The sequence below is a fragment of the Jatropha curcas genome, chromosome 11 (assembly GCF_041381405.1).
Source record: "Jatropha curcas cultivar XTBG-Jc1 chromosome 11, XTBG_Jcur_1.0, whole genome shotgun sequence".
Taxonomy (NCBI): domain Eukaryota; kingdom Viridiplantae; phylum Streptophyta; class Magnoliopsida; order Malpighiales; family Euphorbiaceae; genus Jatropha; species Jatropha curcas.
Window position 1 is genome coordinate 26,277,534 of NC_143161.1, and position 22,741 is coordinate 26,300,274.

General features: G+C 31.1%; 3 protein-coding genes across 13 annotated transcripts; 1 reads left to right on the forward strand and 2 right to left on the reverse strand.

Moving 5' to 3' along the window:
* Positions 1–396: 396 nt before the first annotated feature.
* Positions 397–2,928, reverse strand: LOC105643397 (Nuclear transport factor 2 (NTF2) family protein). The gene is made up of 5 exons (XM_012228508.4): positions 2,467–2,928; positions 2,276–2,390; positions 853–934; positions 703–754; positions 397–582 (listed from the first exon to the last, which is right to left on the reverse strand). Exons 1-5 carry the CDS (start codon positions 2,800–2,802, stop codon positions 520–522), a joined length of 648 nt encoding a protein of 215 aa, XP_012083898.1. The 5' UTR covers positions 2,803–2,928; the 3' UTR covers positions 397–519.
* A 3,382-nt stretch (positions 2,929–6,310) lies between these two features.
* On the forward strand, positions 6,311–8,010 carry LOC105643396 (HXXXD-type acyl-transferase family protein). The gene has a single exon (XM_012228506.4). The coding sequence runs from the start codon at positions 6,491–6,493 to the stop codon at positions 7,838–7,840; it is 1,350 nt and encodes a 449-aa protein (XP_012083896.1). The 5' UTR covers positions 6,311–6,490; the 3' UTR covers positions 7,841–8,010.
* A 1,252-nt stretch (positions 8,011–9,262) lies between these two features.
* Positions 9,263–14,104, reverse strand: LOC105643401 (Tetratricopeptide repeat (TPR)-like superfamily protein). 11 transcript variants are annotated; one of them, XM_020682959.3, is made up of 4 exons: positions 11,327–14,104; positions 11,158–11,229; positions 10,950–10,988; positions 9,263–9,362 (listed from the first exon to the last, which is right to left on the reverse strand). In XM_020682959.3, exon 1 carries the CDS (start codon positions 13,921–13,923, stop codon positions 11,407–11,409), a length of 2,517 nt encoding a protein of 838 aa, XP_020538618.1. In that variant the 5' UTR covers positions 13,924–14,104; the 3' UTR covers positions 9,263–9,362; positions 10,950–10,988; positions 11,158–11,229; positions 11,327–11,406. The 11 variants fall into 11 exon arrangements, with proteins under 11 accessions (XP_020538618.1, XP_020538610.1, XP_020538630.1 ...); XM_020682951.3 differs by having other exon boundaries at positions 11,158–11,234; XM_020682960.3 differs by having other exon boundaries at positions 9,282–9,354; positions 11,158–11,234.
* Between the last annotated feature and the right edge of the window lie 8,637 nt (positions 14,105–22,741).

The window sequence follows — 22,741 nt, forward strand, 5'->3', positions numbered from 1 at the left end:
AATTGGATATATAGAAACATTGCAATTTCATCAAAGTCAATCAAAATCTATATATAAAAAAAAAATTCCACCAATTTCATAAAACTCTATATAGTGGTATCTCTGAAAATCTTGTGAAATCCTTCAATTTCATCAAGCTTAACAATTCTTTTAAAATCTTACACATTCCTAATTCAATACACCCCTTTACATTGTTTGTCTTTGTTGTTTATGATCTTTGACCGATAAAAGTTCATCCTTTGCTAAATAGGAATGACTTGCCTTTCCATTTGGTTGCTGCGTGTATAATATTAGTTGAGTTGGATTGTCAGCGATTCAAATCAATCTTAAATCATCTAGGTTAAATGATTTTCATCCTTTCTAATAGGATAGGATGTAATCTGAGATCTTTAGAAATTTCAAAATTCTTATCACTCAATTCCCTTTATAAACATACAAGTGAACCCATGTACATATAAATGTCGATGGCATATGATAAAAGTTTCAATAAAAGGTGAATTTAACTCGATTTACATCACATCATAGCATATTTGCCAGCTGAGGAAAACGTTGCAGTAACCAAGCTACACCTTGTATGATAACCTGCATGATTTAAAATTTAAATCATAACTATGTAAAATAAAAAAAAGAACAATTTACTCATGGAGGGACTTAATTGCATTTAAGAATTTGATTGAAGGATTGAATTAAGATAAACCATACCAAAGCTGCATCTCCAGGCTTGATTGCAGGCTCAACACTGTCACGCCCATAACTATTTTCAAATGTCCACAATATTTTAATATGAACCTTTGTAATAAACAGACTTCAAAGTTCAAATGAAATAGAAATTATAAGTTAGGTAACACTTACATTATTTGTCTTTTGTTGTTTATGACCTCTAGCCGATAAAAGCTGCATCCTTTGCTAAATGGGAATGGTTTCCCCTTCCATTCTATTACATTCATTTATAATACGAGAATATGACTTATCTACCTTTGGTTTATGGGCTCATTCACGGATCAAATTAATAAAAGATATTTTTTTTTTTTTTTTTTGAAAATAAGAGTATTTTTGACCATTCACTCAGAAAAAAAAAAAAAAAGTAAAGTGATTGTAATTTATAATATAAAGAAAAAAATATTATAAAAAATACATTTTTTCATTTTTTTATCTTTCTCCTAAATAAAATATTTTAAATTATAATAAAGATAGAATCAAATATTTAGAATAAATTTTAAAAATAAAAAATAAATTTAAAAAAAAATAAAACTTAAAATTTTGAAATGGTTAATTATCTATATGTATTTCTTTTAAAAATAATTTTAATAAATTATATCCAATCAATTAATAAAATGTAATTTTCTAATTGAATCATAACTACGTTATGATAGAATATTTAAATTTCATTAAGGGCATCGAAAATCTCATTATTCCTTCCACTATTCCCATATTTACATACAGTATAGACTAGCTTTTTTTTTTTATAATGTGCACGTTGTTATTATTTGTTTTATATAATATTAAGTATGATTATAATTTTGTTCTTCTATTGTCTAAATTTTTATAGTGTTTAAACATGATTTCATATGGAACAATTTTAAATTAAAATATATCTCTATTTAAATAGTATTTATATTATAAATGTATAATATTATTATTAAACTAATTTTTATATGATAGGATGACATCAAAATCCAATATATATTTAATAAAATAATTATAGATAATAAAATGAAAAAAATATTATTAATTATAATATTAGACGTCATTTAGCATTTAAAATTTAATTTAGAAAAAAAAAGCATTTGATTAAAAATAACTAACTATTGATGAATTGAATTTCAGTCGTTTCATTCATTTTCACGTAATTAAAATAGAATTAACATAATAATAAATGAAAACAGAGATGTATATATTAAGTAATTTAATATCTATTAATAATACAATTTTAAAATATATAAATTAAATAAAAAATTTCTTGCTGATTTAAATTAAGATGATCTAATAAATACTAATATTTCTTTATATATATATATATATATCTAGACTATTTAAAAGTTTTAAAAATTATAATTATGTATTTATATATTAGTTATTAATTAACAAAATAATCCCTCACACTTTTGTCTGTTTGTATATTAATTATTTAAATATTAGATATGTATTTTAAAATTAAATTTTTTGATTCACTGTAACTAAGCATATTTTAGAACATTCTGAACTTTATCAATGATATTTTATATTTAAAATCCTAAAAAAATAATGAATAAGGATTAGTTGAAAGAATACAAACCTAAATGCCACGTGACACCAACTGCTAATGAATCCTCAGCAGATATATCATCAATAACAAATTGGAGGTCTTTGCTGATAGAATCATTGAACTTCTTGAAGAACTCCAGTATTGCCTGCACACAATTACCCAATTGCCCTTCAATTTCTTTACAGGAGGATAAGGTCTGTCTAGAATTTAGTGGACTGTACCTTGCGACCAACGAAAGGACGAGGATAGATGAGGTCCTCGTACACACAATTCTCTGCAATGAGCTTCTCTACAAAGGAGAGATCGTGATCGTTGATTCCTTGATAAAAGCTCTTCACTACCTCTGATGCAGAGTAATCATCTTCATCTTTGCTTTTCGGTGATGAAACAACAGTGACCGTTTGATTCTCTGATGATGAAGATGAGATTTTGGTTTGTTGGGCCCACTTTCTTCCCTTAATACTGAAAATTCTGCAACTTTCTGATTTAGCTAGCCGGAGAGGAGGAGGCATTAGCGTTGGAGCAAGAAGATGAGATGTAGCAGACCTCGTCAACATGATTTGTTATGGTTTTCAAATTCAAATCGAAAGGGTTAAGAGGCGAAAAACTGTATTGTTAGTGAAACGATAAGCATTCTCCACTTTAATGCTACACTTTAATTGAAAAATTAAATTATATTCATGATTCGATGGAATACGCAATAAAAAGTTATTTTGCTTTTCTTTTATCTTTAATTCATTAATATATTAATAAAAGTCTTTTATTTAATAAATAATTATAAAGGTTATCACGAGAAAAATAATTATTTACATAAATAAATTTCGAAATTTTACAAATATTTTGGCACATCCAAATAATAAATAACATGCAAACAAAATAAAACAGAGAGAGTATTAAAATTAAATATATATATGTGTGGGTTCAAGTTTAAATCCTAGCATTTTTATCTTATTGAGTTGAATGATTAAAAAGTGATATTAAGGGCTGAATATTGAATGATTAAGACTGTTTGATAAACAAGATCGCTGAATTATCTTAATAAATATATTTTTACATTTTTAAACTTCTACTTAAATTAAATTTAATTGAACTAGTATTTTTTTTTTTTTGAAAATTAACTTATTTAATTTATTTATATTAAAATTTTAATTAATTAAATAAATAAGTGTAAACTAAATCTTTGATTACATCTAACTCCCATAGTTAATTTTATTATGTAGGTCAAATTAAAAACCGTGTGCCCTAATTAGTTAAATAGAATCACACATGATGGGTCCAATTAAAAACTATGTGCCATAATTAGAGCTCTGTCATTTGATTTCTAAATAGAATTTTATTCCTTAATTCATTATGACTAATAAATTGATTCATGTCATTTTCGTGTCTGTAAAATGATCATTTTACTTAAGATAATCTTTTTGACAGAGAGTGTAAATATTTTTTACCCTTCCAATAAAATGTATTTTTTAAAAATTAAATTTATATTTTTAAATTTATAAATATTGATACTGTTTATCAATCCAATTAACCAGCACGTATATCTCAATTGCCCACATCAAAAGGCGTGTGGCACAATGACACGCACTTCCAATACCGGATATCTACTGTGGCTGGAGTTTCTACGTAGGCCTAGTTAATTTTTCTCCTCAAAATTTTCTCTAAAATAAAATTTTGGACTAATTTAATAATTTTTTTTTGATGTTTTTTTCTTTTTATTTGTTCCACAAATATTTCTACACCCATTTTAGATTTGAGATTCATCTCTTTTCGAAATTCATAATTGTCCCTTTTTCATAAGTATTTTTTTTTATAATAACAGATTATATAACATTTTACATTAAAAGGGTTAAAAACCTAAAATTTAAAAGTTTCCCTTTCTTCTTCGACGGTCGGCCACCAGTAAGCTTTCACCGGTGTTCCACCTCCTTTCCATTTTTTTATTTTTTACAATAATCCTCATATTTATATACAGATTTAAGTTATTATCGTCAAAATATTGGATTTAGTGTTGCCCGTGTCATAGGATTTTGTTCTCAGATCTAAATCTGAGTTGTTGTCACTATTATGGTTATTTTGTCTAACATCTTTTGTTATTTGGATAGTTATGCAAAAATAAGTGTAGATCTAAGGTAATCAAATTAGACTTCTAGAAAGACTATGAAGTTGAACAGTAACCCAAATAGAGCAAGCGATCGCTTATGACACAAATATTATGCTCTGTCAACTCGATCAGATATTTCAAATCAAGATTATATTTTTTTTACTTCTTTGTACAAGCGATTGATTATTAGACTTACTATATAAAAATATTAAACCATTGATCTATATCTCATATCTGCATATAGTTTTCTCCTAGTTTGATTTCTTTAAAAAAAAAAAAAAGTATTTTTTTACGAATCAAATTTTAACCTTGCAATTGCTCGTTTAATTCAACGTGTTTTACCATTTATTTCTAAACCAAGCATATGAATTATATACTTATTTAAATAAACTTTTTTTTATTATTTAACAAGTCTAATTCATATTTTGATTTCCCTAATTGAAAAGTAAAATTAGGATTTTTATGTTAAAATGACTAAAAAACTGATTTTAAACCTAATTGAGTATATTGAGAAAATCTCCCAGGTAATAGGAATGTCAATATCATAAACCGTCCATAATGATGACTACTTTTGACCCTTGTGATCAAAGTGGCCTCTCCAAAAACTTAATAATGATAATCAACTTTCTTTCCATAAACAAAAATATTCTCTCTCTCTTTTGATTTATTGAATCAAAATTGAGTTTTGGATCCGTTTTTTAAATGAGCTTTCAATTAGTAAATGAATTGTGCTAACTTTTTAATTATAGCAAGCGTTTTGACTATGTAATTGAATGAGAGAAATTTATATCAATGGCTCTTATTATCTGTCTTTCAAGGGCACTGATTATTAGAGAGCTAAGGAAATTGGTCTTTTGAATGAAAATTTCTATTAAATCAAAAGGCAAATTGAACATTATTCCAAATTAATTTTATATTTACACTAAATTGCAAACAAAGCAATCCATAAATTGGCCATCTCATCCATTGGCCATCTCATCCACAATCACCTTTCTATAGCCACTAGGTCTATATCCACTAGGCCTCATCATAAATAAATGATACTGCTTCCTACAGTTATTTGATTAAAAGACAAAAAAAAAAAAAAAAAAAAAAAAAGAAGAATTCCACCACTTTGATGGGTTTTAGGGTTTTGGAATGAGGTCATTCATAATGATGTTGCCTGCCAAAATAGATCACTGTGTTAAGTTACTGATCTAATCGAACAACTCATTTTGCAGCAAGTGGTGATGCTCGTACATAGTCACATGAAGTGGGAATCATCTCCATAAATAAGTATTTCAGAATTTCCATAATTAGTAAAATTGACAAGCTGATGTGATCATCTCATCATGATATTTATTAAAGTTTCGATTTGCACAGAAGATATATTCAATTTTAGTGATAAATGTAAGTAAATTATTTTATGGAAAAAATATGACTTTCTCCTTATATTCTGGCATAATTAAACAAAACTATTTGAAATTTAAGTCATTAATGGCTCTAAATTATATAGATAAAATAATTTAATTTTGAAAATACAAGGATAAAGTAGTTATTATATAAAAATACAGGGACAAAAATATAATTCTTTTCTCTTCTATTTCATATGTATAAAGAGTCAATCCTGTAATTTCACTAATACTTTACAATTTAAATCTCAAACAATAGAGAGATAATAATTTGGTTTAATGAATCCAAAGTATAAGGATAAAATAATGTAATTTTTAAAATACAAGAACAAAAAAAGTTAATTATGCCAAACACAGGGATAAAAATACAATTTTTCCTAATTTTATTAATCTTAAATAAAAAATGAACTTAAAATGAGTTCAAATTCGAGCTTAAATTAATAAATTATTATATAAAAACTTGTTATTCTTCAAATTATATAAAAACAAAGATGTTATTAAATTCACGAGTCGTTCGAGTCAAGAATTATAATACTCAAAAACTGTTCGAGTCAAGAATTATAATACTCAAACTTTACTCGATTCATTACTCGAGCTATTCAAACTCAAATTCTACCTGTTTAAAATCAACCCTGTCCACAATGATAAACATATTCTCTATATAAGAAGGCGGACGGTGCAACCCCAAAGTCATTATTGTAAAAGCAGCACCTTCCCACTTTTACTAGGCAGGCTTAGAGTTTCTATGTTGAAATGGAGGTTGAGATTACAGAGCAAGGAAGTTTTGAAGTATACCTCACTGAAAAAAGCATTGTTAAAGCTGCCAATCATTTGCCAACGCCTCAAAGGCTAGCTCTAACAAACCTTGATCTACTTTCCGGCCGTTTCCCAGTGACATACCTGTATTTATATCAAAACCCTCAAACTGTTAGCTTTACCTCCATCGTTGAATCTCTGAAGAAGTCCCTTGCTGAAACTCTGAGTCACTACTATCCATTTGCGGGTCGAATTGTTCAAAATCCATTGACTAGTGAGCCAGTTATCATTTGCGACAACAATGGTGCCCTAGTTGTTGAAGGTCATGCCAATATTTCATTGAAGAAACTAGACCTTTACGATCTCAATCATTCTTTGGAGGGTAAGCTAGTCTCTATCAATCCAGATTTTCCATTACAAGTTCAAGTTACAAATTACACTTGTGGTGGCATCTCAATAACATTCACCTTTGATCATGCACTTGGGGATGCAAGTGCCTTTGGTAAATTCCTTCTCTCATGGTCTGAAATTGCTCTAAACAAGCCATTATCTTGCATGCCCGATCACCGGAGAAATATTTATCCGCGTTACCCTCCTTCTTATCACCCTTCCTTGGATCGAACTTTTGTCAAGTGTACCCTAGATGATATAATAAACATGCCAACTACCAACATCTTGCTTAAGCGCCTTTACCATATTGACGTCTCTAGCATCAATAAACTGCAACACATAGCTTGTTCAAATGGCAACAAGAGAACAAAAATTGAGGCATTCTCAGCCTATGTGTGGAAAATTATGGTTGCAACAATTGACCAAAAGCATGAGAGGTGCAAGATGGGATGGTTGGTCGATGGACGTGGCCGAATTTGCCGAGAACAGAACTCAATGTCAAATTACATTGGTAATGTATTGTCCTTAGCTGTTGCTGAGGCAAGCATTGCACAACTCAGGCAAGGGTCCATATCAGATATTGCTACCAATGTTCATGATGCCATATCACAGGTTACCAATAATGAGCATTTCCTGGATTTGATTGATTGGATTGAGTGCCACCGCCCTGGACTGATGCTATCGAATATTGTGTTAGGTCGGGGTGGTCCAGCTCTCGTCTTATCATCAGGGAGGAGGTTCCCAGTCGCTGAAATCAACTTTGGATTTGGAAGCCCAGTACTCGGCACAGTCTGTTCAACCATACAAAAAATAGGAGTTGGATACATGAATCAAAGATCGAGTGCTCAAGGTGACGGCTCATGGACTATATCCGCCATCCTATGGCCAGAACTAGCTGCTACCCTAGAGTCGGACCCCATCTTTGAACCGATGTCAGATAGCCATCTTCAACTCTAATGTTATATTTCCATAAATCTCCACCGGTTTCCACTGGTCTATTAAAAAAGAGTTGAAGTGAGTTTCCTCTTAAAAATGTAATTAGAAAATAGAGGGCAAAGACCCCACTTCCATGTATGTAATGTACTAGGCAGAACGGACACTAAATTTTATGTCTAAACTAGCCAGAACTCGATCCTCCAGTAGCTCAATCTAATAGTTCATGCAACAAATAAACTACCAAACACATTTACCAACAACAAATCAACAAAACACAACAAAATGATGACAAGCATTAGTAATCATCGACAAACATATACCTGATAGATTTAACCAACTCAAATAGGATACCATAATTTAACAATAAAACCATGCACAGGAATTAGTATCCGAAGAGTGCTGGTCACTAAATCATGCCCAAGTACAACATTAACTCCAGGGAATGAAAAATTAATCCGACTGCCAACTAGCAGCTGGCAAATGTGCATTTATCAAATTCTAGACAATCAAAAATCATAAGGAAGCACAGGCATATAGCCGATACATGTCATGAAATAAATAGCTGATGGATGTTACCTTGGTTGTATCCAAATCTTGAAATCTGTGCTAGTCTTTTAAATCAGGGCATTAGGGCGTAAGGCTTACTCCAGAAGTCTTTCAGTAGCTGAACATGTTAAGTTGCGGTCTTGTATGTCCAGGACTTCGAAGGTAAATGAGCCTCTCTGCTTTTTAGCAACATTTATTACTCTCACATGAACTGAAGACAAATTTACAACATTTAAATTTGTTGATGTCAAGTAAAATTCAGTAAAATAACACAAGGGCCAACTGCCTCTGCCTTCTATGATCATTGCTACCATATGACTACATCGAATTATGATTCAGTAACACGGAAAAATTTATTACATAGAAGAGATCAAGTTTCACTTTGGGGAGGAGAATAGGGTTCTGCCAAATACAAACAAGCTTAAGATTTGACTCCTACAGACAAGAATGTAAGGATATGTTGCATCCCCCTATTGAACCGAGCTGCCTCAACTGACATATGAGAAAAAATTTACCACTGTCAACAAAAACTAACTAAAATAACAATGGTAAAACTAATGGATTTCATTCTTCACTGCCCACAGTAAAAAAAATCACAAAACAGCTTCTACAATGGGCTGAAAACATATTCAAGTGCGCTATATCCAGCTGTAGCATGTTAAAAACATACCTATCTGTTAACACAGATTGCAGCATAACTCCAACGAGACCTAGATTGAGATCAATCCTTTATGTAAAAGATATTGAATTTCTTTCTTGCAATGTTCTTCAAGTTCTTTATTCATTAGGAATGGCCTAGTTTTGTTGGAATTTGGGATTCTCGAAAATCACTTTCATGAGGTAAATCAACAATGTTTTGTTCTGTTCCATACACCAGATAATGTCAGCAATGCCAATAATTCTTGGCAGGAACTGGCAAAAATGTATAACCTGGTAAGGTTGAAAAGTAATCATAACCCTCCCAAGTTGCCCGCTGATCATGTTGGCATCTACACAGCTGAAAAAGAATACCATGAGAATGCAATCCAAGGCATATAAAGATTTGCAAGACAACAAATTATCTCCAACAGTGACAATAAGGCTTTAAAATATTGCAACGGAAAATGGGTTTGGAATCAAAACCATGCATCAGAATCTGCCTCTACTATCATGAATTATTAGCAAAGTGACTCGATCAAAATAAATTGAAGAATTTAACCAAATATCATAATAATCTTGTATATGTAATAATTTATAATGAAGAGATGTAGTCAAAGAAATAGTCATAGTTACCTAGAAAATGGTATATTCCGGGTCACAGTACAGGTATGGGATATAATATGCTCACTAATTTAAGTGTGGTGCATAAAGGGTAGGTTTAGTTGGTACACTAATCCAGATTGTGGCATGTGAATTATGATTATTGGAGTTGCTAGGCTTTTGACTGGTCAAACTTTATATTTTACTTCACATTTTCATGTTTTTTTTTCAAATGTAAACGAAATAATAAATATTAAGATAAAAATTTAAAAAATTATAAATTTTTGCAGCATAATTTTCAAGAGCCACATATTTATATGGACGGGCCTTGGGCCTTTTTTACTGAAATATTGTAAAAGAAAAAATTGGGTCTTATAAATTAAAACAAGTGAGCTAATTTTCTGCGTGCTGCACCATTAAAGGGAAAATGACAAAAGAGAAGAAAATAAAAAAGCTTGTGACAGGAAGTACTTCTCTCTTCTCTCCATCTTCTTCTTTTCTTTTTCTTTCTTTCTCTATTATCGTGGTGGGGAACTCCGATGTTAGATATCCAGTATACACACAAAAATTATCTGGATCATGAAAGTACCAAATCTGAAACAGCAGTGTTCACTAAATAATGAATATCAACACCCTGATAGTATACAAGAACCTTCCATGTGCATTCCAACAAATTTCTTTTCTTGAATAACAGTCACGCAAACTAACAAAATCCAATCACATAATTTGGACCACTAAAGCACAATAATTAGAATCCTCTGGATGCAGACCTAATTATCACGAAGTAGTAGCACTCAAGTATACCAGTATCATTAATTTTTGTTACCATTCCTAATATTTTTATTACTTCCTCATTTTCCATTCTTTAAAATACTATACTGATTGTTCAATACCAATTTTAATACAAGAATTATTTTGCATCATCCTTCTCGCTGGTGCGACTAACTTTATAAAACAATTAATTAGTATCTGTCCTCATTCAATCTTAATTAAAAATTACCCAAAACAGAAATCATGGGTTATCTACATAAAAGAAAAGAAACAATAAAAGCTGGAAATCTATTTTTATATTAATTTATAGAAAGAAATTTGAGAAGGCATCAAAATTTAAATCATGACGGAATTTTGAAAAGCAAACAAGAAAACAACCATGGTGAACAAGTGCCTATCAATTAGACTGCTTTTAAGAACCATGTATCTATAACAAGAACAGACAATGTAGCAGATGTACTTGCAACTGTTATAATAGTACGAAATTCAACCTGAACAGAAGAACAAGTAAGCAAATTGTGATATAAAATTGGGCATGGTAGAAGCACAATTTTCTTTTTGTTTTTGGAAGTACCTTAAGCCAAATTTGTGGATGCAGTGAGCCAAGACCATCCTGCACAAAGCATACCTACAAATTAATAAATCAAGTTCAACTACAAACACTATCAAGTTAAAGCACGATCCTAAAGTTTAAAAAAGACAATACATGTAAACATACATGCATATGAAAGAATGATGAGATAATGAAACGAAAAGAAAAATGTTTAAATAAATTAACAAACCTCTGAAATTCAATGATAGCAATTGGGTTTAAAAGAGAACATGATAGAATATTCTCCATGGCAAACAATCAGCTTTCCTAAGAAAATGGGTTAAACAAGAGACGTAAATCAACCATATCAAAGTTGCAACCTTCAGGACATGAATGATAAAAATTTTGCTGCCACTCACATTTTATTCAGCTGATGAAATATCAACCGTTTTAGAGACAACAGCATCCCAGGTACAGTTAAACATCCAACAGTTCAGAATCATTCTTGATTTTTAACTGCAGATGACTGATGCCACCCATCAATCAATGTCGTATATGTAATGTCATCTAAACATACTCCACTAGAGGACATATGATCACATACTTTAAAAGCTTCCCCTACCTTCCCTTCCTTACAAAAACCATTTGTAAGTGCATTGTAAGTGACAGCATCTGGAACAACTCCTTTTTCAGCCATCTCATTCACAAGCTTAGCTGCTTCTTTCATATTTCCCATTTTGCAATATCCATCTATCAGGATAGTATAGGTGACTTTATTAGGATGTATATTATGAAAAGACATTTCCTGCAAGACATTATCAACTTTATCCATCTGCCCTAGCCTACAATAACCACCAATAAGTGCAGTATAGCAGACAACATTTGGTAACAAGCCCTCCTTCCTCATCTCATCAAGAAGGTGAGTTGCATCATCTAAAAGGCCAATATTGCAGAGTCCATTTATAAGAGAAGAATACGTGGCAGAAGTTAAAGGGATGCCTCTATTTCTCATGTCATCACGGAGTCTAAAAGCTTCCATCATGTTCCCAGATTTACAGTATGCTCTGATTAGTGTATTGTAAACAACAGAGTTGAGCTCCATTTCCATAGTAAGCATCACTCTGAACAAGTTTTCAGCCTCTTCAATTTTGTTGGCTTTACAGTATCCATTAATCATGACTCCATATGTATAAACATTTGGAACATGACCATTTCTTTTGCATTCATCCCAAAGCATGCAAGATTCTTCTAGTCTGCCTTTATTACAAAGCCCATGCAATAGCAAATTGTAAGTATGTATGTCTGGCTGAATTCCTTCTCTTATCATCTCTTCCTTAAGTTTAAAACATTCCTCAACTTTTCCTTCCTTGCAATACCCTAATATAAGTGTGTTGTATGAGATTTTGTCCAATATTAAACCCCTCGCTAGTATCTCCTTTAGAAGCTTAGCAGCTTCTTGTACGTTACCAGCCTCACAAAGTCCATAAATGAGAGCATTTGAAGTAACTATATTGACTGTGAAACCTTGCTCCAATAGACTAAACCAAAGTTTTATTGCCTCTGATTGCTTACCAACCTTACACAGCCCACTAACCAGTGTGGTCAGCAAACCATCATTGGGCTTTAAATTTCTTAATAGCACCTCCCTAGTAAACCTTAGTGCAGAATCAAACCTAGACTTCAAACATAGCCCATGAATAACTGAAGTAAATGCACCCTGGTTTATCACTAAACCTCTCGATAGCATTTCCTCCAAAATGCATTCAGCATGTTCTATTTGATTACTCTTGCAAAGGCCTAGTACAATTGAATTAAAAGTAACCGAATTGGGACTTATTCCCTTGGATACCATAGTATCTCTTACTTCCAGTGCCTGACTAATATTACCTATCCTACAATACCCATCAATTAATGTGTTATAGACAACATTGTTTGGCGCAAAACCTCCGTCATACATTTCCTTCAAGACACAGTAAGCTTCATCAAATCTCTCCAACTTTACCAACCCATTAATTAGAATGCTATAAGTCACTACACTTGGGTTCAGCCTCTCTTTTACCATCTTTTCTTTAAATTGAAATGCCTCATTTACTCTGCCATTCTTGCATAAGCCATGAATAATATTATTATATGTGACAACGTTTGGAGCAGTACCCATCTTTTCCAATTTAAGAAACAATTCAATGGCATCCTCCAGTCTGCCTCCCTTGCAAAAGGCATTAACCATGGTACTAAACAAGTAAACATCTGGAGTGACACCACCATTACAAATCATATCGAACACTTGATAGCTCTTTTTCAACTCATTACCTTTCACTAAAGAACTCAACAAAAAAGTGCAAGTCTTCATAGAAGGAAGCAAACCCTTACCGGCCAATAAACTAAACACATCAAAAGCCACATCAAAACCTAGATGTTTAAATTGTGTACAATAAATATGTATAATCAAATCAGCTAATTTAACTACAACAACGGGCCCAAACCCCGAATGTAGATCTACAATTGTCATTGCAATCTCAATATGCCTCCTCTCAAACTCATTGGCATAGAGAACTGGCAGCTTCCCGTCAATCAAACGAATAAGAAGCAATCTCGCAGCTGATAAAATATCAGAAGAAACTAGCAACCGAATCAAAAGGCAATAAGAACGTACTGTAAAACGAAAATTACGAGTACTAGATGCAAATTGAAAGAATTTTAGAGTGGTTTGGGGATTCACATTTGGTCGAATATCAAGGAAACATTGATCGAACTCTTGCGGAGTCAAATGCTGCAGGAGTTTTTCACATTTAGAATATTTAAAACGACGATTAGAGAGAAGAGCAAATACCAAATTGGTTAAACTCTTATTTGAAGATTTTTCTCGGGTCTGTGGCTGCAACGGAGGCTCTTGAGGATGCGTTTGGTGTCGTTGTTGGGTTGTGGATGTGAAACAGGTCAAAGGGCGTGTAACGGGAGGATAAAGAAAGGTGGGTTTGATGATTGCAAGCTTCCTCAAATCCATTAAAGATTGCATATACGGAGAAGGAAGGGAAAAGATATTATAGCGAATCGGAGAGGTTTAAAGTGTCATTGGAGAGTATATGATCTGATGAGAGGATGTGAAAGAGCCACGATATACTGTACCGCAGCCTGCGAATGTGAAGTGGAGAGGTGCATTAGCCTGCCATGGAGAATAGGCTTGTGCCGCCAAAGAGCAAGGGGGGCAAAGTCAGGGTTGGGAGAGAGACACGGAGAAAAGACTGACTAGAGTTTGGGCTTCGAAAATTTGGATTACCTTTTGGACCCAGAGACGTTAGGCCCAAAGTAAGAGTTACTCCACTTCTATTAGTAATACCAACGAGCATAAATTCCGGGCACCACATGCCGGTTAATTATCATAAATTAATATTTGTAAATTTAATTTTAAAGTGTATTATAATGGTGTTGACTTCATTCATGATAATTTCAACTCATAATATACTAACAGTAACATAAGTATATAATTATATAAGAAATCATAATAGTATTTATATATTTTGGTCTAATATAGTTTGGTTAAAATATATATTATTGGATGATTATATTTTTTCAATTAAATGAAATTAAAAATCTATGCATGTACGTTTATGCTTGTATTGAATTAATATAAATATGCAATTTAAATAGCAAGTAGCACGTATAAAGATGATCTTTTAAAAAAAAAAATGGTAGGAATGTAGTTAAGGAAGATAAAAAAAGAAAACTTGCATGGGCAAACAACATTGTTATATTTATTATTGGTGGGAAAAAAAATTAAATATAGTCGATATGAAAAGAAGATTATTTGAGAATTTCAAAGTGAAATTTTTATTATTATGATTATTATATTATTATTGTTATTATATATAATTCAACAAAGTAAATAAATTTGCCATTAAAATTTTGTACCAATAGAGTAATAAATACATAATAATATATAAATAAATAATAAATTGATAGAATAAATTTATAAGATTATCACTTATTAATAATAATAGTGGTGGTGGTACGTTTTTTTTTAAAAAAAAAAAAAAATTATATAATAGACACATTTTAACATAAAAAAGAAAAGAAAAGAAAGATAAAGAATGTATTATAGGCAGGTTGACAGTTTTGGGCTAACTGGCCCATTGCAGGAAAAAAACGTTTAGTGAGAGGTGCTATTACTAAGGGCAAAAAGAGAAAAAGGTTATGGCAACAATAAACCATTTATACCCTTTAGATATATATAATAATATAATCAAATAAATTTATGGGGCAATTTAACGAATATCATATATCAGTTTTCAATTTTAACAAAATGTCAAAAAAGAACACTTATTAAGATAATAATAAATTCGGTAAAAAAATTTCAATAATATTAAAACTAACCTTGCAAGAGAAACGAGAAACACTGAAAAAAATGAAATATTAAAAAAAATGCTGAAAAAAAGAAAATACCAAAAAAAAGGAAACACTGGATAAAGGAAACACGGAATCTATAAGAGCAAATCTTGATATAGCTTTTGTGATTCAACCACGACGATGACAACCGGTGATGGTAACTGATGACCAGCAAGGATAATAACAGTGACGGTAAAAACGATATACACGATATATACAATGTGTGTGTGTATATATATACACTATATTAGTAAATACTGTAAAATCAATTAAACGCAAAATAGATATATATACACCAATTAGCACATTTGATCAAACTAAATAAATACAGTGTATATATATATATATATATATATCAATGAATACTGTAAAATCAATTAAATACAGAATAGATATATGTACACCAATTAATACATTGGGTCAAACCAAGTAAATGGTCCATATATATAAACTATATTAGTATCAATCCAAACAGAATCTAAAGTCTTACTTTATCTCTACAATATTTACTGATTGTATAAAAAACTGATAAAGATATTTTCAACAATAAATAACAAATCAAAAACAGAAATCAATATACCTTATGAATCAAAAATGAAATAATGGAACAATACCAATAATGAGAAGAATGATAGCAAAATTAGAAAAAATGATAAGAAAATAATGAACGGTAGCAAAAGGAGAAAGAACAATAAGAAAATAATGAGGCTGAAAAAACGGCAATGGAAAAATATTAACATACGAAAAAAAAAGGAAACAATGGTAAAAATAGGAAATTAATACAAAAGGAAACACTAACATATCAAAACACTCAAATATTAACAAACTAATGCCTATCAACAAAAAAAAAAGGCACAATAGTAAAAGTATATCATAAAGGACAATAATTTAAATCTCAAAGTCAAATTGACATTTTTTTTAAATTAAGTTTTAAAAACTAATATTTAGTACAATATCCCTATATTATATTGATGGAAACTTATAATTTTGTCCTTATATTTTGCTAAAAATAACTAGTGTACTCTCACATTACACTAAAATTTTCATGTATTTTACCTTTGTTGAATTATGTTGCCATTCCGTACAAAATTTTTTTATCTTTTACTGTTAATTTTTAATAAAATAATGAAATTGTCTTATCTGCTACGTCTTAACTCTCTCCTTCTTTCATCTCAACTCTTTAACTAAAAAAAAGCTTAAAGAACAATTTAATCTTACATCCAAATAGAGCATTATAGAGAGTGTTCATACAAAAACCTCCTAACTAATAAAGTTGTTCGAGTTCTATTGAACCGCGCCCTGCAATCCACCGCCGCCATCCTAAACGACTTGTTTGTTTTAACTTTCATTGATAATATGTTTCAATCAATTTTTTTTTGTTCTCGTTTCTTAGATTTGATATTTTCTTTTTCACTGAACAAGAAATATATTTTACACTCATAGGTTTAGCATAAAAGGTCATGGTTTATCCTGTCATTTCACGTATCCTCAGCAAGAAAGTCATCGACGAGGTCTCTCTTCCAATTGTTTATGTTCACTTTCTTTTTCTTTCTTTTTCTAGCATTAATTAAATAAAAATAAAATCAGGCTCAGTTTGTTTGAATAGGTTTATTTAGATTAGATAATTTCTTTATATAATTATATAACTATGATTTTTTCCTAAAGCACATTGGTTATGTGTTGGCAAAATTCACATGTTAATCTTATAGTTTGAGAAAGTATCTCGGTGATGCACTAATCATATTACCTTCCGAATGTGGGCAGTAGAGATTTTAGCTTTGATGGTGATATATATTCAGAAGGGTATTGTAACATCTCCAAATAATCATCATAACACAACAACACTTCTATATTTTTTATAACTATATAAATCCTCAATAGCATTTTAATGATCATCAATTAAATGCATTCATTATATATATCAAGTCCTTATGTTCTTAATCATACCAACTATCTTAAATATATTTTATATTTAATCATGTAATGACTCTTATGCTTATCTGCAAATATATACACCAACATAATTGATACTTACATGCTTAAATTATAATTCAAATAACATAATCTCCGAAAATATATTAATTATACATGCCATAATTCTTAATTACATGAATCTCAATCTACTACTACCACAATAGTCGCTTCCGCTCTGATGCTACTCTTCTAGTCTTCAAGCAACAACCACGGTCTTTAACCTGCGCGTGATAAAAATCAACCCGCTGAGTATAAAACTCAGTGATGCTCATAATTCACATACTTACCAAAGTTACGATGACAACTTACTTAAAACACAAATTTCATAAAATCATTTACAATCATAGAGTTATTAAATTTCAACGTACATTTTATAGCAAAAGAAATATCAAATAAACTTATAATTAATAACATAAATAATTTAGTTCTTTATACCATAAATCCTTTACATAAACATTTAATCACCATAAATACTTTAGTTCTTTACTTAGAGATATCAAATAAAATAACATAAATAATTTAATTCTTTCAAATCATAAATTCATTACTTGGACATTTATTATACCAATACACATACTATTTATTATAAAACCATGTACCGAAATATCACGCTTTGAAAATTCATTCGATAACATAATCATTTATTTTCAAACTAAGGTGTACTAAAATAATATAATCTCATTCATTTAATTGCCTTAAAAATATTTTCCAAGGGCTCGGATACACATAGGAGAAAGAGAAGCAGATAGGTTTTCATAACTTATTCATAATGACCTTAGGTCGCCAACCTTTTCATAATGGCCTTAGGTCGCCATCTTATTCATAGCATATAGAGCGCGTCCGCCCTAACATAAGACACCCACGTGCCTAGCATATTATCATAGCTTCTTATCATAATAGCATCAAATGCCGAGCATGCTCATCATACATAATAAAATCAAATCTCGCATCAAATTTACACCAAGTATATTAGAGCCCAAAATCCTTCTTTTATTTTTTAATTCATAACACTTCTCATAAAACTTGTCTTATTCTTTAGTCTTCTTAAATTCATAATGTAAGCTTACTTTAGAACGTAAGTAACTCATGAAAAATTCATACTTAAACATAATTACTTAACATAGAAAATTTCTCATCATAGGAAATCATACATTTAAGCTTACTTTAGAACTTGAGTGACTCATGAAAACTTCATACTTAAACATAATTACTTAATATAAGAAATTTCTCATAAATTTCTTTTCTTTTAAAACTTTCTTAAAGTCATAATGAAATTATCATATAAAATCATACTTTCCTTATTCACAATTCAAAGCACATACACCTTAAATACCCATTTCTTTTTAAAACTCTAAACATATAAAAGTTATCAAAATAATCATACTTATGTCATATATAAAAAAAATAATTAAGTAAGCCTTACTACTCTAAGGTGGTTCATTTTAATTTATGACACGCGTTATGAGATAGCCTTTCTTTTCCCTTATCATTTTAATTTAGCTTTAGTTTAGATTAAATCTCATGTTTAGGATTAGAAATTTAGTTAAATGCTTTAATATTAATGCATAGGTTAGTATTGAAATACATGTTTAACGATTAAATGCATTTTAGGTTTAGTATTAGAATTAATGCTTAGTTTAGTATTTAAATATATACATGCTTATATCAAGTATTTAATTACATGCTTACATTAGATATTCAATTACATGCTTAGGTTAGATATTTAATTACATGCTTAAGTTTAGTTTCTAGTTTCTAATATATCGTTGGAAATTCTTTCCATCTAGTTTTTAATGGTATTAAATTTGTGCCAAAATTCTATCTATGAAAAAAGTTGTGATCGAAAGGGTGAGTAAAGGTCACCTTTGTCTGCTTGGTTAACCTCCGGTTTTCAACTGATTTGTTACCGGTTTGAACTGCACCTTTTGTAACTGATTTGTATTAACATGAGGGTATGAAGAAAAGACATTTTCACACCATGTTTCAGTGGAATGATTTCAAGTGAGAGGTTTAGATATAATTTTAGTTCAAATTACATTAAGGAAAGTTCAACCGTTCATGAATTACTTAATGAATGTTGGTCCTTTCATTAATTAAGTAATTCATGATTATTGTCAAAGTACTTACTTGAGGAAGATTTTAAATGATTCGAATTTTATGAGCACTACTTTAAAGCACACTCAAATAAGGTTGTTATCAATTTTAGTTTTTCATGAACCCTGATTTTAGGATTTAGCCAATTAAAGAAAACATATATTCTATCATATTCAATTCTCAGTCAAATTGCTCCATTTAAGCGAAAGATCAAATTGTTTGGTCATCTTAGTTAAGACCAATACCTTAGATTTTATGGTAGCCTTGATATAATGTCTTCAACTTGCCTAAATAGCAACCTAAAGAGATTTTCTCTGTTGATTCTTGCAACCATGGATTCAAAAAAGTTCATAAAACACTACAATAAATCCATTCACACTTTTTTTTAAAAGATCTACCCATTCTTATTTTCTCTATTTATTATGGACATTGTAATTACTATATTACTTGACCTTTTCATAAAGAGGCCCTTTAACATTCTATCTTGTCACCCTCTACTTTTTTGTGTGCTTGTGGATTTATGCAAACATTGGTTTATATTTGATATAAAATTATTTAGCACAATATGTCCTCAAAAAATGTTTTTCAATACTAGAAGTGTTAATGATCATGCATAGGAAAGCTTCATTCATTGCTTGAGTTTTCTTTCTTATGAGACAAAACAAGTTCCTTTTATATGATTGACAAAAATAATTACTAGTAACAAAATTGAGAAAGTTGGAGTTATTAACAAGTGATGGGCGAGTGGAATGCTGGTTCAAGTGCTTTTCCCGGGAGGCAATTACTTTGGCGAGAAAAAAGATCCAAAATTTGCTTTGATTGTAGTAGACAGAGCAACAAGTATTTTGGAGAGATGGAAGGAGGAGTCAGTTAAGAGAGAACAAGGGGGCCTAACTTTCAATTTTACCCCGAACTTTTCGAGTAGTTGTAATTTCACTCTAAAAGAACCTTTGTACCACGGGCACTATGAACTTATCAACCTAGTTGTAATTGCACCCTAATTTGCTTTTAGAGTGCAATTACACCCTAAAAGTGAATTACAACATCCTAAACTTGTCGATTTATTGCAATTGCACCCTAAAACTAAACTAAGGTTGCAATTTTGATTAAAATAATGTAAAAATATACTCCATACCCAAGTATTTAAATAATAAATAATAAAATCAACTCCAAGTATTCATATAATAAATAAAAAAAAATTAAGATTACGTATTTAATTTTAAAATAAAATCAATTTTGAGATGCAAAGAATAATGAGTTAAATTTTAATTTAAATTAGGATGTAATTGCAACTAGATTAATAAGTTCAAGGTGCTCAGGGTACAAAGGTCAATTTAGAGTGAACTTGTAATTACTTGAAAAGTTTGGGGAAAAATTGAAGGTTAGGCCACAAGGTGGTGGATGTGGAGGTGGCAAAGTTGTGGGGCTCGCAAAAGCAGTCATGTTCTTGCACATGGTGGTGGGTTTTGGGTTGTATTCTAGGACTCTAGGTTTGATGACGAGTTCTTGAGGAAGCTTGTGATGGAGCATGCAATAAAGAGGGATATAGTGAAGCGTGTAGTGGTTATTGCTTTTGAATAGAAAATGGAAGGTATGAGATCCACTAATGATATTATTTTATAGGCAATGTATTAAATGTAGCTTATGAGAAGGAATGTTGGTTACATTTACTTTTGTGTTTGCATTGCAGTTATTCTATGCGGATTGTATATTTTACTCTCGGTCCTCATACCATGTCTAGGGCATTACTAATGTGAAGTTTTCAATTACTTACAGACTACCTCCTGAGGGTATTGACTGAGGTGAGTTCTTTTTATACTTGTAAGAAAGGATCATCTAATTATAATTCTTCATTCACTTATCTAAAAGGATCTTCTAAGTGAATTTTTTTTTTTTTTGTAGTTTACAACCGACTAGGTTCGATATAACTATATAGTGGGCTAGAGGATGCATACTATGTTGATCGTAGCTCTTAGTAGCCTTGCCATTCATAAGGAGGGTGATACGACTGTTGCCCCACCTGTTAAGGGTCAGAGGATTCATCAGAAGAGAGGCCATGCTTCGTCCATTAACTTTGACCCTGCTTATCTGTTCTTAATTTTTAGACTTGTAGTTCGCCTAAACGCATATTTTGGCCCCATGAACTTTTACGTTTTTGCCAATTGAATCCTTTTCAAATTCTAACCAATTGCACCCTTGAACTTTGAGCTTGCATCTCATGAAGCTATTGCACAATTTTCTTGACTAAGGATGCAATAACAACGAAAATTGTGCACATGAATCGTTAATCCTCTATTAAAGCATGAAATGATGTCAATTCATTTTCAATTGGGTTTGCTCCCTCAGACGTCTATAGGAATATAAAATCTCAAATATATCATCATTCAAACAAAAAACACAAAAAGGTAAATAACAAAGAAAGTTAATAAGTTCATATCTACATGTCTCTCCCTAGATCCACCACAACCATGCTCATGTTATCAGTGCTTTGTCTTGCTAAGGCCAGCTTCTCAGTAATAACAATGTGTCAGAACATGCCTTGTTTGACATCTACCCGCCGCATCTATTGGTGGCGCTGCCACCACCACCCAATAGCATCTCATTCTCCAGCGTCGAAAATGATTGCCTTCTTTTCCTTTCAAACACATATGCGATCGTCCACATGTGTCATTTGACACCACATCCCAAAGCATATCACTTGCTAATATTAAACAATCATACTCTACCATATGATCTGTTATATTTACCTTTGGTTCACAACCCTTATAGGGTTTTAGGTCATTATCACCTGAATGGGATTACTCATGGACCATACCAGTAAATGACACGACCACGACAACTTGAATCCGATTCAGCTCCTCTAGACAATTCGACTATCACAAATAAAATCCAGTTTTGAAGAGCTCTTAGAATTTCATCAACCCATTGAATTAGGGACTCGAGAACGAGAATATAGTCTTTACAATATGTGATTCATGGCAAGGATCAAAGATTTTATAGCCGCGGATGGATTCAGAGAGAGATACAATGAAGCCAACGAAGTTCTTACTAGAATTAAATTCTTAAAGATGGCGAATGTCATTGGAAGATTAGTCTCTTAGATGGTGATTGGAAGTTGTAAGGAGGGAAAATGGTTAGGACTTTTTGAGATAAAGGGACCAGAGCAAGGATTATCTCTTGGGAGTTGTTTGGAGGAAGATTGACACTGGGAGCTCGAATTGGAGTTAGGTGCAAGTGTTGACATGCTACAATGATGGTGGTGGTTGGTGGAGGCAGCAAGTGTGGTGGTTTAGCCCCATTTTAGGGCGAGCGTGAAGATGCTATTGGGTTGTTAGGGCAACCAATTAAAAATTTAGATGAAAATGACAATGTTTTTATATTTA